This window comes from Micromys minutus (assembly GCF_963924665.1).
Source record: "Micromys minutus genome assembly, chromosome: 24".
Classification (NCBI taxonomy): domain Eukaryota; kingdom Metazoa; phylum Chordata; class Mammalia; order Rodentia; family Muridae; genus Micromys; species Micromys minutus.
The window spans coordinates 28,839,393-28,857,183 of NC_137959.1; the positions used below are offsets into that span (position 1 = coordinate 28,839,393).

At 46.8% G+C, this 17,791-nt stretch overlaps 1 protein-coding gene across 1 annotated transcript in view; it reads right to left on the reverse strand.

Annotated features, from left to right (window-relative positions):
- Window positions 1-590: 590 nt before the first annotated feature.
- RANBP10 (RAN binding protein 10) overlaps window positions 591-17,791 on the reverse strand; it is a gene marked incomplete at its 5' end in the record, with an annotated part of 58,973 nt that continues 41,772 nt past the window's right edge. The window contains 10 exons of the mRNA XM_080937084.1: window positions 591-3,887; window positions 4,250-4,361; window positions 4,626-4,771; window positions 5,190-5,311; window positions 6,047-6,251; window positions 6,416-6,564; window positions 6,662-6,770; window positions 8,117-8,229; window positions 11,911-12,095; window positions 14,031-14,053. Coding sequence (XP_080793210.1) covers window positions 3,757-3,887; window positions 4,250-4,361; window positions 4,626-4,771; window positions 5,190-5,311; window positions 6,047-6,251; window positions 6,416-6,564; window positions 6,662-6,770; window positions 8,117-8,229; window positions 11,911-12,095; window positions 14,031-14,053 — 1,295 coding nt within the window. The 3' untranslated portion in view covers window positions 591-3,756. The remainder of the gene's footprint in view (window positions 3,888-4,249; window positions 4,362-4,625; window positions 4,772-5,189; window positions 5,312-6,046; window positions 6,252-6,415; window positions 6,565-6,661; window positions 6,771-8,116; window positions 8,230-11,910; window positions 12,096-14,030; window positions 14,054-17,791) is intronic.

A 17,791-nucleotide genomic window follows, 5' to 3' on the forward strand; every position in this document is an offset into this window, starting at 1 on the left:
ATATAGTCTGATTAAGTCCATGTTACTTTTATGTGTATGACTCAGGGCTGGCCACTTGGATTACAAATATGGAGGCTCTTCTCTGAGAAAAACGATTTCCTTCTGTTCTCAGCATTCCTTAGTTCTGTCACAGGCTGAGGCTTCACGAGAGCTCCCCCTTTAATTGGTTTACACAGCCATGTTGATGAGACTTCATAGGTATAACTCCTAACATTTCTGGATAAAATCATGTATCTCCTGTTCCTCTGGTCTTACAATTTTCCTGCCCCCTCTTACACTATGATCCTTGAGCTGTAGGTGCCAGATTGTGTAGATGCATCAGTTGGGGCTGAGCCCTATTCCATTAAAATACCACTTTTTATAAGAAAAAAATGCATCATAGCCCCCAATTCTGAAGTTGAATTTGTTGTTTTCCATGTCTGCAAACTATTTCAAGAGAGAACTAGCTAAAGGCCCTGTCCCATTTGGAGTCTTGCATAGTTGAAAGTTGAAGTTTCAAAAGTCCATGAGGTCCACTCCACCCCCAACTCCAGTAAGATTTTGAACAACAGACACAATTACTCATGGATGTGTATTTTAATAAAAATAATTCTGTCAAAATACAACAGGAAATTTTCATCTCAAGTACAATTTAATAGGATGTTTGTGTTAGAATTCTGTCAACCCTCTCACACCACAAGTTTCATGCTAATGCTGAATATCAACTTGCAAGGACAAAGGCAGAACCAGTGTGCACAATGTGGAGGATGCCTGTTTCAGCTGTAGTTGACAATGGAGGGACCTATGCAGAGGTGGGCACTGGGACAGCCACAGACCCAAATGCCTGTGATTGGTGGTGAAGTAGGGCTCTGCTGTCCAGCGGCCTAATGACATGCATACCTGAGTTGTGAGCAACCAAAGGAACGTTCAGCCCCAACAGTCCTCTGCCTCATCTTTGTGCTTAAGGACTGGGAAGGTGCTGGGTAGCCAGGCAGTCCTTACTTCTTTAGCTTGTGATATCCTGCACCTAGTCTGCACCTAGCCACAGACCGTCGGAGGAAGGGATGGGGGGAGTGACTCTGAGTCATCTGCCAACTTGGTCCTTGCTTTGCAAGGAGCTACCAACTGTGCCTCAAAGGGAAGATGAGTTAGGAAATGCGCTACCTCAGGACTGGACCCAGCCAGGTCCTTTTGCACACCAGGGTCAGGTCCAGCCCTTTACTAAGCTGCTTCCAGGAACTACTCCCCACTCCAGGTTCCTAGAAACAGGCTAGTAGGATTGGGGGTGCATATGGGTCTCCTCTGGCAGCAGGACTGGACTAATAACTGGCTCCAGCAGCTTAATTTTGGCCCTCCCCACAGCTTGTGGGACAAAGGCTTATGTCCTCAAAGTGAGCTGTCCAACTAGGACAGAAAGCCTCTGGAGAGGAACAGAGTAAACAACTTGGACTCAGCTGAAACAGTGAGATAAGGCACAGAAAATGGGGAGGTGGCCATGGGTACTGAGTGTGAGCCAGGTGGACACACGACCCAGTGCAGCACACAGCAGTCCCAAGCCGTCCAAGGCCCTCTCAGCCACTCCACAACCCATGTCTCAGCACCCATCCCCACCCTTGTCACACCCCTAAAGGTGTCAGCTGCTCAGGCACTGCTGAACTCACGCCAACCTAACCCCTTACAAAGCTCATTTGCTGTTTTGCTTTAGGTTTAGACAGGACTGTCTAACCCACGGGAATAGTTAGTTAGCCCTGGCTCTGCCACTATTTGCTGTGTGGCTTTGGTCAAGTCACTTAATTTCCTGGACCTGATTCTTTCACTGTAAAAGGAGAGAACTGGTGGAAATGTTTTCTAAGTTCCACTGTTCTGCAATGCTTCTGGTTTTCATTTCCAAATGTGAGGCCCACCATTGTTAACAGCCCGGTATTTCCAACACGAGTTTAAAGCTTGGGTGTTCCAGCCTTGGGCAGAATGAAAATTCCTTTACACAAGGACAAGACCTCCTTATGAGCTGCTAACTAAGGCCCTGACAGAAACCAAGAAAACATAGTAGCCTATAGGATTAGCCCCTAAAGCAAAATTTTGGGAGATCTCAGTCAGGGCCCTAGTCCCTCACTGACAGATGGTCTAACTCAATTTTGTTCAGCTGTGAGCCTTGTGAGGCCTGGTGAGCACAGAACATCTTGAGTTCTATCACTGATATCTGTGTCCACCAACAGAACAAAAATTTACCCTGCCTAGATATAGATGGAGACTGGAAACTCACTTGTGGCTTTGCCACAGATGACCCTAATCTTTGCAGAGGTTGCCTGGGCTTTTCATTCACCCTGTGAAGCAGGTAAAATCCTGGCCCTTCTAGGTATCCTTTGCATAGACCCTCTCTTTCTTGGCAGACAGTCCCCTCCACAGATGGCCTACCCATGTCCTGGCAGCATCCCAGCCCTGTGATAGTGGATTTTGTTGCTGTTGTCCCACCAGCTGTGAGGATCCATGTGAAACAGCTGGTGGGACATTTGTAAGGCCCATGGAATCTCCCCTTCCTAAGAGTCACTGAGGCCAAGCTGTAGTGAGGAGTATCCTTCCTTAGTTGTAGGGAAATCGAGACCAGGAAGTCAAGGGTTCCATCCACTCCAAGAATCAGCCTCCTTGAGGTACCAACTTCTCTAAAGAACACACCAATCCCATCAGAGTTGGGCAGTGATGGTGAAGTCTCCGACAGGAAGAAAACAGCCCTGTCCTTAAGGGCCTGTCTTGGGAATGGCTTCCTCTTGGCAGCCTGACACACAGCAGCTCTTGGGTAGAAGGCAGGTAGTTTCCAGGCAATCAACTGAGAGTAATGAATTATTTGGCCATCTTAACAAGGGAAGGTAGGCATTGAGATGGGAGAGAGGGGCAAGGCAGGCAGTGAGAGGCAGGGTAGAGTGGTAGACAGCACGCTGGCTACGGACCCTGTGTTCCCTTGCTGTGCTATGTGCCCCTGGGCCACCTCACTTCCCTGAATCCCTGAACTTGCAGCTGTTTTGTTTACCTATAAGGAACCTAGAGACCTACACCTCTTGGGATGCTGCAAAACAGCTTAGTTTGACCTTGCCCATCAAGCAGCCTTCCCTAAAACCCAAATTTCCTGGGCAGCAGCTGAACCTGAGGCTCAACAAAAGGGGAGCCTAAAATAAACAAATCACTTGATTGAAGTGACAAGAGATGATTCTTTTTTAATGAGTTGGACTCAAATAAAAACACATGGTGTCTGGACAGCCTCACCCAAGAGGTGCTGGACCACTAGTGCTGCGATAAATACTGTGTCTTTTTTTTTAATATATATTTATATATATATATAATCTCATTTGTTTGTTTTTTTACTTATGAAAATAATAAGCTATCATCAACCTGGATAGGCTTCATTACTAAATTAGCAGAAACCAGCTCAGCACAAACTCTCCCGAGATAAACACTGGTGGCTCAGTCAGGAGGAAAAAAAAGTTAAAAAACAAAAACAAAAAAACCCAACCTCTCCTCAAAACAAAATCTCCTTTACAGGAGAAGCTACTACATGAGTAACCAGCCAATACTGAGTCACAGGCCACTGCACGTGGAAGGGGACAAGGAGGAGAGGACAAAGGAGGGAGGGAGGAAAGGGAGGAAGGAGGATGGACCGGCCAGGTAGGAAGAGTGGACTCTGCCCATGGCTTCCATGTCTCTGTACCAGATGCCTATGGAGGACAGGGTTGCACCAGCCCTAGGGCTGAAGAAGGGCCAGACAGAGCCAGCCAAGAAGGTCTGCTAATGCAGGTAGTCATCGACTCTGGCAAAGGAGCAAGATCCCAGGCCCGCTCGGGCCATGAGCCGTAGACATTCAGATGCCTGGCCCAGGGCGAGCATCAGAGGAGGCTGCTTTGGCAGGTTCTGAGACTCTGTGGAGGAGATTATAAGGTACGGTCAATACCTAGCCAAGGACTTGGACACAGGTCAAATTTTCTAAAGATGGAAGGTGGAATTAAAGCTATGGATAGAACTCTTAGAAGAGTGTTCAATGTTTGAGTGTCCTAGCCACGAGGCCAAGGACCTGCATTCATGTTAGTAACCTGAGGACCCTGGCCTTCTCTAGAGCAAGTAAGCTGGCCTGGCACATGGCAATGAACTAGCAGCCAATGACCTCAGCTGGGCAAAGGGAGGTCAGGGTTAGGATTAGTCCTAAAAGCCCAGGAGCCCTATGAGGGGCTATGCCAACCTCCACACTCATGGGTTAGCTTTTACCTTAATTAGATGCACTCACCTAAAATGGCGCTGTTGAGAGCAGCACACACAGGCTCCCTCTGGATGGGATCAAGCTGATGACCAACTGGGCAGCTCCAAGGGTCTGAGTATGCTAGTAGGCTAAAGGCATCCTAAGAGACAGAGCACCCGTGAGAAGAATGTAGAACACTATACATAGTCCTGTAGCTTTAGAAGCAAACAGAATACAGTATGGGACCTAGTGAGAGCTCAATATACTTGCGCTATAGAGTTAGACAAGGGTATCACCTCTTTAGATCCCACATTCCACTGCTGATGTGTCTAGAGCCTATTGTGGCCTATTATTACTACCCTTAGATGCTCCCAGAACATCAATTAGGGAACAGCTCTGTGTGAGAACCTGGCTTATCCTATACCTGCAACATCTCCATGTGGGCCAAGTTCTTGCCATATTCCCGGCCCAGCTGTTCACTCAATGCCTGCAACTCTCGGCCAAACAGGATGATCCTTTCTGTGGCAGCCTGGTTGCCCCCGCAGAGCTGCCGCCGTGGATGCCCATCGTCTGCACACAGAGGCCAGCAAAAAACACATTAGAGGGTGAAAAGGGAAGGACAAGAAGAACCCCATTAAGCTACAGCTTCTGAAAGGCAGGTAAGAGAGGAGAGTAAGTGGAGAAGCCTAAGTCTACCTGGCATATAGACCAGGGACAAGACTTGGAAGCTTCTCTTTTCCCACCCTACACAAATCCACATTCTTGAACTCCCTTTAGCCTTGAAGGAGTTCTAGTCTTGGCAGCAGGAATGGACCTTTCTACACTCTGGAATCCACCTTAAGGATGCGTCCAGGAAGGACCAGGAAAGAAGTAGACTCAGTACAGCTAAAGTTTCTCAAGCTGCCAGAGCCTACCATCTTAGCCCCTCCTTAGAGGAAGTGGGCATTGGGAACATAGAAGCTGGATCGTCCTAAGGATCAGTACTTACCCATGCTGGACTCATCTGTCTGCAGGTCCTCGTGCTTATAGGCCCCATTGACGATGCGTGTGGATACGCTTTCCAGCACACCGTTGGGATAGTGCTCTGCCTCCATCTCCATCTCACTGTCACTGTGGAGCAGGGTTGAGACAGGAGTTGGGCCTCGAGGTTGAGCATTGCTTTAGGTAAACTGCAGGAGTTTACCTGAGAGACCATAACGGGTCCTCTAATGACATCAAACCGAAGGATTCCCAGGAACGTGAAATAGCAGCCCAGCTTTCTCCAGGTGCCTGTTACATGGTTCCCACTCTTGTCTCAAAGCTGCTTGTGACTCTCTTCTCACTGCACTCCTCTGAGGGAATATATATCTTCAATGTTTCCCTCTCATCCCTACCAACTCAACTGACTGGGTATCTCTGTGGCCTTGGCTGGGACCCAAACCAAGGTCAGCTTCTAGGCATGCCTAGGACCCACTGAATGCTATCTGGAGCTGTAGACTGCAGGCCAGTTCACATGGCTATCCATAACCCTGATTCCACAAAACTCCTTAATTGTAGACCCTAGAGGTTCTAATAGGCCCAGCCTCCTGGGGAGAGTCCCTGTGTAGGCAGGCCATCATGTTCAAGTCTGGCAAGGCCAGGAACTCTAGACAAAACCAGAGCCAAAAAAAATTGACAGCTACATCTTGAATAGGGACAAAAGCCAGAACCAAGTGTTTGGCCTGATCTGTCAGCAGGTTGCAATGCAGTCACAGACCTACAACAGAGGTGAGGGTAAAGGGCAGAAGGCAGCATTTAAAAGAACAGTGGTGGGTCCAACAGGCACACAACAGAAGCAGAGTGGAGAGAAAGGAGCAAGACAGGCACCTGGTCTCCTGGTTACTGGTACTGCTGTGGGGCTGGGACTTGGTAGAGTCTGTTGAGTTGGACTCGGAGTAATTGACGGAGGACGGGGAAGAGGAGGACGAGGAGGATGAGGACGAGGAGGAGGAGCTGGGTGCGGGGTATTTACTGTGGTTCTGTTTGTTCTTGGTGGATGCAACGCCATTGCTGCAGCTGGGACTGTCTGCTCCTAAGAGGCCAGGTAGGTCAGAGAAGGGAGGTCAGAAGTGGGGCCTCAGGGGTTACCTGAGTGGTCCCTTTCCCTTCCACCCAATCTAGCTGCCAGTTCTAAGCACACCAGGAAAGGTACGTGGGATGGTCACTCTTCCCAGAGAACTCTGGAGAATGGCTGACCTGTATTGTGTATATGGGAGCTACTGGGGCCATGTCGGGGGCTGAGGCTGGGGGAGCCAGGGTAGCTGTCCTGGGACTTGGGGCTTCGGGAGCTCAAGCTGCGGACCTCACTGTCGGTGCCATTCACCATCTCCACAAACTGTCGACACCTGTGAAGGAAGCAGGGCGTTGATGCTCTGGCCCGGCCCACGCTGTGGGATCTGGGTGCAAGCTGAGGGCCAGGCTCAGAACTATAAACTGACTTACTTGAGCATGAAGAGCAGGTTGGGGTTGTGCTCCAGCAGCCCAGGGTAGAAGCGCTGGGTTGTCTCAATGGCTTCACCCACCCGGCCTTCCAGCACCAGCTTCTGGATTTCTGTAGAGAAGCACATGGTTCTGAGTGAGGGCTGAGACTGCCTCCATATCCCTGGTTCCAGGCCTGGGTTGTGGCCAGACTGAAGTCAAGTGGGCAGGTTCTTGGCACCCTGCTAGTTGGAGAAGCTCACAGAAAAGGCTGAGAGAATATGGTTGTTCAGGATACGGCAGAGGCTGGTTTAGAATATGGGGGGAGAACAAGAAGAGCTCATAGCCCAGAGGTCAGAGGTGAGAAGTCAACTCTCACAGGACACAGGCATCCAAGGAGCTAGTGAGGAGAGCCCTGGATGAGAGACCATCATCTTGGAACAGCCCGAGGATGCTGTTTTAGATAGATTGCTCTCTCTTCAGGCCCACATCTTGACAATTTGTAAATGCTGTAGTGTGCTCTGTACTGGGAGAAGAGATAGACTACCTCACACCGTCATCTCTAATGATGGCACTGCTCTGGCCATCCACATCTTGCTAATGCCTTCTCACTCTTGTCCTAGGGCCTGTGCAGCTTGCTGTGACTTCTGGGCCTGAGGCTCTCTCATTTGTAGATCCCAAGTCAAGGACAGGTACTTTTCCTTTTATCTGTCTGGCTGAGCATAACTTGTCTAGGAAGACACAGACACATGCACAGACACAGACACAGAGATGATGGGCTCAGAGAGACAAAGGCAGGAACTCACAGACATATGTCTATGCACAGATCCACTCACCCACATTGTCCTCTCCTCCTCTTTTCTTAAACTGTGTGGGTTCTGCTCTACCTCTCTTTCCATTAAAACATTCCAAACACACACAATACTAGGAGAGCTGCCTCTGGTCAAGAAAGAATGGATTATCTGCAAAGGGCCTACCAGACAAGAGAAGGGAGCAGGGAGCTGGCATGGCAACAGTCAGAGTGTCTCTTCTCCCTGTCTGAGCACTGAGTTCTCTCTCTGCCTACACACAGGCAGAACATTTAAACCTAGGTACACAACAGCAGAGGCAGAGTAGTGTGTAGTACAAACAAAAACTCCTTTTGAGTGATCATGATAGGAGGCCAAGTAGAATCTAGGATTCAGGGGACAGGGAGAGGAAACAAACATGGAGGAACAGGATTCTTCCATGACAGGACCAGGACTACACTTGATTTCCAAAGTGTTGTTAGGAAGGCTGCTCTGAGACCTTCTGAGGGTGCTGGTTGCCCTTGTGTCAGTTTTATCTTGAATGAAGGACAGGAACAGGGACTGGAGCCAGCAAGTTGGTCTCCAGGATGGTACAGGTGAGGTTAAGCTATACTCTTGACAGACTAACCAGGAATGAGCTACAGATTCAGGGGCAAATAAGAAGGCACGAAGAGAGAAAAGTTAACCTTACTTTGTCTGTTCTTTATGGATGCCTGCTCTTCCTGAATCGGGGTTTCAGTCATTCGGGCAAAAGATGTGGCTGTGGCACAATACCCATGATGCACCAGGTAAGACGAGACCATGCTAGAAAAAAAGAAGAGCTCAAGGTAACACTCAAGACCCACATTTCTCACGGAGCACTGGAAGGGACAGACTACATATATCCCCAAGAGGTCTCCCCTACACATACCTTGGTGTGACCTGCAAGAAGGTAAAGAAAAAACAAGACAAAACAAAAAAAAAAACTTCCTTCTTTGCACTCACAGGTCATAGGAGTAGCTAAGTTCTCTGGGATATGCTGCTCTCAAGCTCATCGAAATGGCTGTCTTCTGGCAGACTGCAGCAAGTCCACATCTGGTCAATGAGCTTACCCAGGGATACCTAAAATGGCAACTAGCCAGGCAATGTGGCAGTTACCAGGATACACAGCCACACTTGACAGAACTACTGCACTTAAGCAAATGGTCAGAAAAGCAGGGTGGTACTCTGGGGCTCTCTGTACTAGATAAAAGTATCTGTGTCCCAAGTGAGCCTGCCATTTGGTAGCACTGGCTCTAGAGTTGTGGTTCTCTACCATGGGTCACAACCCCTATGGGGATTGCCTACTAGAAAACCGGCATATCAGATATTTACATTATGATCCCTAACAGTAGCAAAACTACAGTTTGAAGTAGCAAAGAAATAATCTTATGGTTGAGGGTCAGCATAACATGAGGAACATATTAAAGGATCGCAGCATTAGGGAGATTGAGAACCACTGCTCTAGAGGAACGAGAGGAATATGACCCAAATTAACTTAGTAATACACCATGTATCAAGGGTGCAAGAATTCAAGATAACAGGCTGATTTTGCTGGGAAGAGACAAGCACCTCACAGTTAACTGGAGCACAGTTGTGGAAGGGCATAATGTACAACAATAATTTAACTCCACTAAAGCTAGCTGAGCAATGCCTTATGTATGTATGTACATATGTACATGTATATGCATGTGTATAAAGATGAGCTCTCATGACCTGTGTAGACAGATATGGGGAGAATCTTCTAATGTTTACACCTGTGGCTGGCTGGCTTCTTGTGTTTTGATGAGATAGTATAAACAAAATGCTTGGCATAAACTGAAAACAAATATAACATTATAGAATACACTCTTAAAAAATATTATACTCCTATGTTATTTTGGTGTCAGTTTGTTAATAAAGTTTTAAATTTGAACAAAAATATTATACTACTGGAATGTAATCTATAATTATTATTATTATCATATACAAAAGAGCAATGGATTTTGAAAAAAAATTATGGTTCAGATGAGCCCATATGAAGGCTGATAACTCTAAAATGTATTTTCTTGGGGCTGGAGAGATGGCTCAGTAATTTAATAGCATTTGGTGTTCTTGCAGAGTGAATTTGGTTCCCAGCACTCATATGGTAGCTCATAGCCCGTTTGTAATTCCAGTTCCAGGGGATGTGATGCCCTCTTCTGGCCTCCACAAGTACCAGGCACACACAGTACACATGCCTACCTTCCCACAGGCAAAACAATAATACATAGAAAAAAAATTTCTAACAAAATAGACATATTTAAATTAAGAACACTTCTTTGGAGGGCACCAAAGTAAATTTTAAGCCCTTATTTCCTTATTGTTTCATACATTTGAGTGTTTGCATGTAGGCATATGCACTGTAAGTGTGGCTGGTGCCTGCAGGCTACGGAAGAGAGTGCCGGATCCTCTGGACTGAAGTTACTAATGTTGCAAGCTGTCATGTTATCCTGGGAGCCAAACTTGGTCCTTAACCACTGAGCCATATCTCTAGATCCAGAAAATAATGTAGTATATATAAATTTCCTTATTATGAAAGTGTTACCTATGTCAGCAAAAGAAATGGGCTGGAGACTCAGCTCAGCAGTGCTGTGGCTGCCTAGTGTACAAACATCTGCTCTCTATTGCTATCACAGAGAGGGGAGGAGAGAGAAATAGGAGGAAGGGGAGGGAAGCCAGCCAAACATGAAGCTTGTGACAAATCTATCTCCAAGATAACCTAGCCATTTCCAATATTTATAAAATTATGTGAAATAACAGGACACAAATTATACGTAGGTTTCAGCAAATGCTGTATAGGACACATACAGGCACATGGATACATACATATAAACAAAAACCTTCCATGTGTTGAGCCCAGACCTGAAAGTAACTCCACCTCTTCTCCTGCCCAACCATAAAGCATACTGTGGGTAGTGGCATTGCTGAGGCCCTCAAGGAAGCGATTCTTTCTTACTAGGCAGGGGACCAGAGGTGGTCATGCCATTCTTCCCAACAAGGCTCTCACTATCTGTACCTCAACCCTTCCTCAAGGCTTAGTAACAATCTCTCAGGAAGGGAAGGCTGGATACTGGAATAAGACTCAGTGATAGTCTTCTCCTAGCATATGTAAAGCCCTGAGCTCAAAAGAAAGATAAAGTCAATGGAGGAGAAAGTCTGGAGCCGGGGTAGAGACTGAGACCAAGACAGTGAATATTGCAGGCCTACTCCTGGCCCCTCGTGCCTTTGCACAACCATGATCAGGGTTAGTAGAAGCCAGGCCCTTCTCCACTCTTGTGAGCCACGCTTACACCCACTTTCTAACAGGTGAATGAGTAACAGTCATCGCTTCACCCAGGTTCAATGAGGTTGGCTAGTGAAATAAGCCCCAAACTTGCTCTCCTACTGGAGTCTCAGCAACACTGATTTCCAAGACAATTTAGAGATTAATTAACCAAGGAGCATGCTAGGTTCATCTACTCTTTCCCCGATACCACTCCAAGGACACAGGGATATTGATATTAGCTGGATATTGACCCTGTAAAGTGACCTTAAGCCAAACCTTGCAATGCATTTTTTTAATGGCTTTTTGAGACAAGATTTTTCTATGTAATAATCCTGGCTGTCCTGAAACTTGCTCTGCAGACCAGGCTGGTGTTGAACTCAAAGAACACTTGCCACGGCCTCCTGACTGCTGGGAATAAAGGCATGTACCACCATGTTTGGCAGCATGGATTTTTATAGCAGAAAAAAGTATTCACAGAAAAATAAACCATAGTAGTTCTAGAACTTCTACAGAATAGCCCTGGGAAGGAACACAGCTGTGCTGGGATTTTTTTTTTTTTAAAACTAGTTATTTCTTTTTGTTGTTGGTGGTGGTGGTAGTATTTTTAAAGATAGGGCCTTTCTACATAGCCCTGACTGCACTGTAACCTACTATTGTAGATGAGGCTGGCCTTAAACTCACAGAGATCTGCTTGAATTAAAGGTATGCACTGTTATGTCTAGCCTGTGCTGGTGATCTTACAAACAGAAGCCTTGTCAGCTGGCTGGGGAGAAGTGGTATTTTTTAAATTGTTATTTTGAATTATATGTATGTATGCAGTCCCATATGTGGGTTTGTACATTGAGAGCAGTTGTCTCAAGAGACGAGTGATGTCAGAGCCCTCTGGAGCTGGAGCTGTAAGTGGTTGTGAGCCATCTGACATGGGTACTGGGAACTGAACTCAGGACTTCTGCAAGAGCACTCTGTACTCTTAAGTGCTGAGCCATTTCTCCAGCCCCAGGCAAACCTAGGAGCAGCTCCAAAGTACAAAGAGAGGGATGTGCAGTGGTGAGAGGGTAGCACTGAGTCCTCTGCCAGTGCTTCCCGGGAGCATGCCCATCACTGCAACTGTCAGCATTGTCTACAATACTGCACAGGTCTATAGCACCATGAGGCCTGGGGGAGGGGGAAATAACACTCACTTCTGCAGCACTGCCTGCCACTCGCCAAGCCGGGCACTGATGGGAAAGCTGTGCACAGTGCCCTGGACTTTGGCACGCCATTCCCGCATATAGTCCTCAATGTCGAACAGGAAGGGCTGCTGCCCAAAGTTGGCATCCACAATCTCCCCAGGTGTCTGTAGGCCTACTGTGGGGTAGAGGTTGGCCTGAGGAGAAGAATGAATATCAGTCAGGCCCCTGAGGGCAGCAGAGCTGCAGGGGCTTCTCTTCACTTCCATGGCTCTTGCCAGCCAACACTAGGGCTGGGAGAGACTTACATGACAGGAGCAGTAGGGACCGATCACATTTAGTTTACCTCACTAGCAGAAAATTATACATGAAAGCTTGAGGGGAGAAGAACAAGTAAGGCCCCACATGGAAAGTCTTCCTCTGTTCCTTTGATAGGCCACTGTGTCCCCAAGGCCTGGGAACCTGTTACAGAACTCTGTCATAGTAGCAGACAGGGCTGTACACCCCTACATATGTACTAATAAAAATGTGCTATGTGGTGGTTTATAACTTCTGGAAAGAGATACAGGCCAAGGATCTCAGCTACCAAAAAAGAGGTACATGAGGGAATGGGATGACACTGAGGATGAGGAACATTGACGAGAACAGGCAAAGATTTGGTAAGTTGCTTCTGGTAATGGAGAGGCTGCCCTCTTCCTGTGAGAGGCTTACTCAGCAGTGGTTTATGGAATGCTTGGCTTTTACTGTCCATTTCCCATGAGCAACTCTAGTGAGGCCACCCCTCATTCAGTACCTCCCACTGCCATCACCCAAAGCTTCACCCATCCACTGCCCACTAAACACCATTTATTCCAGGAACCCCTAGCCATTCTTTTTTCTTTAAAGAAGGGGGGAGGCAGCATGTCTTATGTAGTCCAGTTGTATATATATAGCTGAAGGTTACCTTGATGTACCATTGCTGCCTCCACCTCCCCAGAGCTAGGATTATGGGCGTGTACTACCATCCTTGGCTCCCTTGTACCCTTTTCACCTTCCACTTTTCAGGCAACAGGTCACTCATAAGTACCACACGTTTCAGCCCATTACAAGATCAAAACCTACAGTCTTTCTGTTTCCTCTCTTTATTCCCATCTTCCACATCACAGGCAAAGCCCAGGGACATTTCCCAATCTTTCCAGCACTTGACAGCACACCACCCACACTCACATCGGTTCACGTCACACCATGTCTCCATACCTAGACGCTTCCCCAGCCAGAGTCAGAATTCTTCTGAGTCTGCTCCCTTTGCCTAGGACAACAGCCCCTTTCTGGGGCTTCCAGGTAGGAAGGAAGGATTCTGATACATAGACAGGAAGTTCAAACATGAGTGTGGGTACTGCAGTTAAGATTCAGGGGCCCCTCAGATCACAAATATACTTCCTGGGGCATGGTGAGATACCCAGGATCCTAAAACAGCCACCAAAGTCAGCAAACTTCTCCTTTTTAGAACCTAGGCAAATAGACCCATGCCAGGCTTCTGGCATTTTGGGTGAAGGTTCTGCAGGTGACAACGCCTGTCCCACTCAGTAAAGTAATGGGATAGAGAAGGTGGAGATGAATCCTAGACTAAGCTAACAGGAAACCCCATCCTTTTCTAAGAAGAGAAAAGCCCATAAAATTCATATCCCAGGCACAGGGGAACCCTGAATGGTGCATTCTAGGTTTCCAGAGGTGATGACTTTCCTCATGGATCTCCGATGGGCATGTATAAGGACCAAATTCCTACGAGTTCAGGAGTAATCCCTACATGCTGCACCCAGTCCACTAGCTGGACTTACAGACATCTCACTCAGATCAGCCTGTTCCATGGTGTTACCCTTTCACCCCCACCCAACCCCCACCCACAACTGCCTTAGAAAATGCCACAAATTTCTGTCACCTGCTAAGAGACGAGGAGGAAGACCAGGCCTTGCTGCTGAAGAGGGAGGATGGCCAGCAGGTAACCCTTACTGGCACCCTCAAGCTGGCAGCACATCACACATCCCTGCTTGGGGAAAGGGCCAGACTCCACACCCTGCACTTGCAGGTACCACCAGCCACCCAGCAGCCCTCACAGCCCAGGAGGAGGAAGACCCATTATTTGAAGTACTCACCGGGAGATCTGTGAAGGCGATACCTGTGGGGAGGAAAGGCATCAGTGATTAGAGAGAGATGGCCCTTGGTCTCCAGTGCTCTGTGAACTCAAGGGGCAGATGGTAGTTAAGCATGTACAAGAGGTACTAGGGCCTGGTAGTTTTAGGCCTGGGCCTTCCTCTTGCTGGATTGGATAATCCAAGCAGAAGGAAAACCAGGACCTTGCCTATAGTTTTTTCCACCCTTTCAAACATTTGCTAAAAAGAAGCAAACCAAGCGATTTGTCTCCTAGGCTGGCTATTCAAGCCTCTTGATATCTAACATGTCTGTACAGAAGCCTACTATGTGCTCGCACTCTTGTCATCTATTACCTGATCCACTCCTCGTGTCGACTCCTTAGAACAGGCATTGTGTTCATTCTCCCAGTTTACAGACAAAGAAAAGAACCTTAGGGGTTAAAGGAGTTGCCTTTGGTCACTGAAATGTTGGTAGTGGTAGTTCTGTCCAGCCCTAGTCTGAGTCCAACACTCCAAACTGACAAATTAGTGCCACCCATCCTCAGACCCCACTAGTTTCAAGTTCTCAGAAGTTCCTTATTATCCAAGATCTGGCTGACAATGACCTGTGCATCCTCCAAACCCTCCTGTAAGGAGTGGGGAATGCATCTCTAGACTTCAGATAAGGGTGCTTACAGAGCTAGCTGCAGTAGGGGTGGAGGTTGTGAATCCCCTACATACAAGCAGACCTAAGCAATATCCAGAGTGGGGCATCAGAATGTGAGGAGCCAACAACGGAGCCTCTTCTGAGGCAGCACAGACCTCTTTTCTTTTTTCTTTTAGATAAAGTCTTATCATGTGGGAACGTCTCAGCTTCTGGCATTAGGGATATACAAAGTACTGACTCCTTGAAGGTCCCAAGGGACTTCCTGCACCCTCATCTGGCAGGAAACAGAAGCTAGCAATACAGCACAGGTAAAGTCTGAACACAGTTTTACAAAGTATTTGCTATTCCTCACACTGGTCCACAGATTAAGCCCCAAGATGAAGATAGATGACACATTCAGATACAAGTTGACTACTCACTCCTCAATGAGTGAAAGTCAAAAACCTTAAGCTTCAATGGCCTGAGGCCAATTGTGAGCCTCATAAATGGGGTCAGAGTCACAGTGTCAGAAGCTCCTTATTACAGTGTAGTCTGCTGGAGAGCTACCCTTGTAGATCCTGGAGGATCCAAGGTGCAACTCTTTCCCAGGCTTGAAGAGAAGCTCACAGGACCTTAAAGAAAGGGACTCCAGCCTCATCAGTTATTGCCAGGTGACCTTTGGCAAGTTATCCAAAGTGGCTTAGCCCATCTCAAGAACCCTTTACCTCATGAGGGCGTGGGGAAGAAGGAAGGAAGGAAGAAAACTAAGGTAGTCTATGAAATCTGTTTGATACACCATGTGGTCTAGGTACAAATTGGCTGCTGTTGGGCTATACAGTGAAAAAACTGCCACACTGGGAAAGGTTGACCCACTCAGGTCTGCCCAACTCTGCCTCACAATGGCACCAGAAACCACAAGTCCTTGAAGGACTTCCAGGACAATGAGGAAAGAAACCACTCTCATCTATACTGTACTGTAGAAGGCAACACTGCTCTACAAGGAGGCCCTGTGAGCCTGCACAAGGCTATTGGGATAATATTTGGGTAAGCACACAGGATGAAGGGCCAACAAATGAGTTAGCCAGGCTTGCTGATGACCATGTAAGTCAGTACAGAACCACATGACGAAGAATCTAGAAGCACACAGGCCACTTGTGACCAGATAGTGGACAGGACTTTGGTCTGAAGCATATTAGTAGTGACAAGCTGGCACATGACGTGGGAAGATTCACCTAGCATCTATCCACCTAACATCATGAAATTTCATGATCTAGAACAAAGGACAGGACCTATTTATTTTTTAGTTAGGTCTCAACAATACATTTATGAACCAGATGGTAAGACATGGGCTTCAAGCTATTATACTTGATTCACCCACTTCCCCATCTCCCAGTATTAGGAATGCAAGCAGTGGTCTACCAATGGTCCCTATCTCCAGCTCTCTTTTCATTTACTCTTCTTCTTGTTTCTTACCATTTTATTCTTATTATTATTCCTTCTTCTTAAGATGCCCTAGCTGGCTGCCCCTGAGCTTTTAAAGCCCCTGCCCCAAGAAACTGGGATTATGGCCTGTGCTACCAGATGGTACTTGGGTTTGGGGGTGATACAGGGTAAACTGATTCTCCGGCCTTTTTTTGTGTTTTAGTTTGTCTAGTTTTGGGGTACTAAGGATTGAACTTAGGATCCTGAAGAAGCTAGACAAGTGTTCTAACACTGGACTCCAGTCTCACACAAAGGGTTCTTACTGGTTAGCATCTAGCTAAGTAAGCAATCTCAGCTACACATAAGCTCAGATTTTGACCTTTCCCTCATCTACTACGTTGAATATCTTTATTAATCAACTTGTTTTTCATACACTAGGCTAACTGAAGTTAGAAATAACCATCAAATATCAAGAAATAAACAAGACTGCAGAATATTTTTTTTTTAAAGATTAGAAAAAAAAATCAGGCAATGTACTACTACGTGAAGTTTAATCATGTGCAGATCTTTGTACAGGGCCCATAAAAAGGATTCACTAGACAGATGAATAAAATAATTCCTGAGGGGACCATGCTGGCAAAGAGTTTGTGATCTTTTGGTGGTCTTAGCACCCACCTATAGGGCCCAAAGGAGACATTAAATATACAGCTACTATAGGTACAGCACAGTATGTTCCATAACAGACATCATGCTGTAAGCAATATGTGGACAAGCTAGAAGGATGTGAGCCTGGCTGCCGATGGGCAGGTAAAAGAATGCATGCTGAGTGAGTACAACAGCCCTTGGGATCCTGGCAGAAGAGATACCCAAAGTGAGGAAACAGCCAGTCAGGAAGCAGAATGAGGAGCGAAGAACCTTCTTGAGAACTTGTCAGCAACTGCAACTAGTGACAGTCAGTCTCAAGAGTTCCTCCAGATTGCATCAGGGGAAACTGCCTGTGACATGTTCTCAATTACCCATTTTTCTGTTCTTTCCTGCTTGCTCTGGGCCACAGGGTACAAACTACCTGACCAACACACTGGATCTTAGTTGCTCATCCCCAGTCAAGAGCAAACCTAATTCCCTTCCAATTCTTGATTCTGTGCTGGCTCACCTCCTAGAAAAGCCACACAAGTTGTGGGAACAGTAGCCAGATATTTACTGCCTACAACGCTAGCTAGAAGCAGGGCACTCTCAGTTTCCATTCCTGCAAAGCTTAGCGGTCTGGTTAGTAAGGTACTGCTGGTCCTCTCATTGGAAGAAGCAGGCTGTGGCTAGAGTAGAGAGAGAGACCCTTGCAAGGTAGTCAAGCCCAGCAGCTACTAGGGACCAACCAAATTAGGAAAGTTTGGCCAAATATCAGTCAGTACCTTGTAGGACAAGGCACCAGAATAGTCAATGTCCTTTTTTTTTTTTTTAAAAAGATTTATTTATTTTATGTATACGAGCACACCATAGTTGTCTTCAGACACACCAGACCCCATTACAGATGGTTGTTAGCCACCATGTGGTTGCTGGGAATTGAACTCAGGACCTCTGGAAGAGCAGTCAGTGCTCCTAACCACTGAGCCATCTCTCCAGCCCAGTCAATGTCCTTTTCTCTGAAGTGTTTTATCATGTTTTAAATTGTAATGAATTGACTTTATCTTATATATTATTATGTACTTATGTGCCTAGG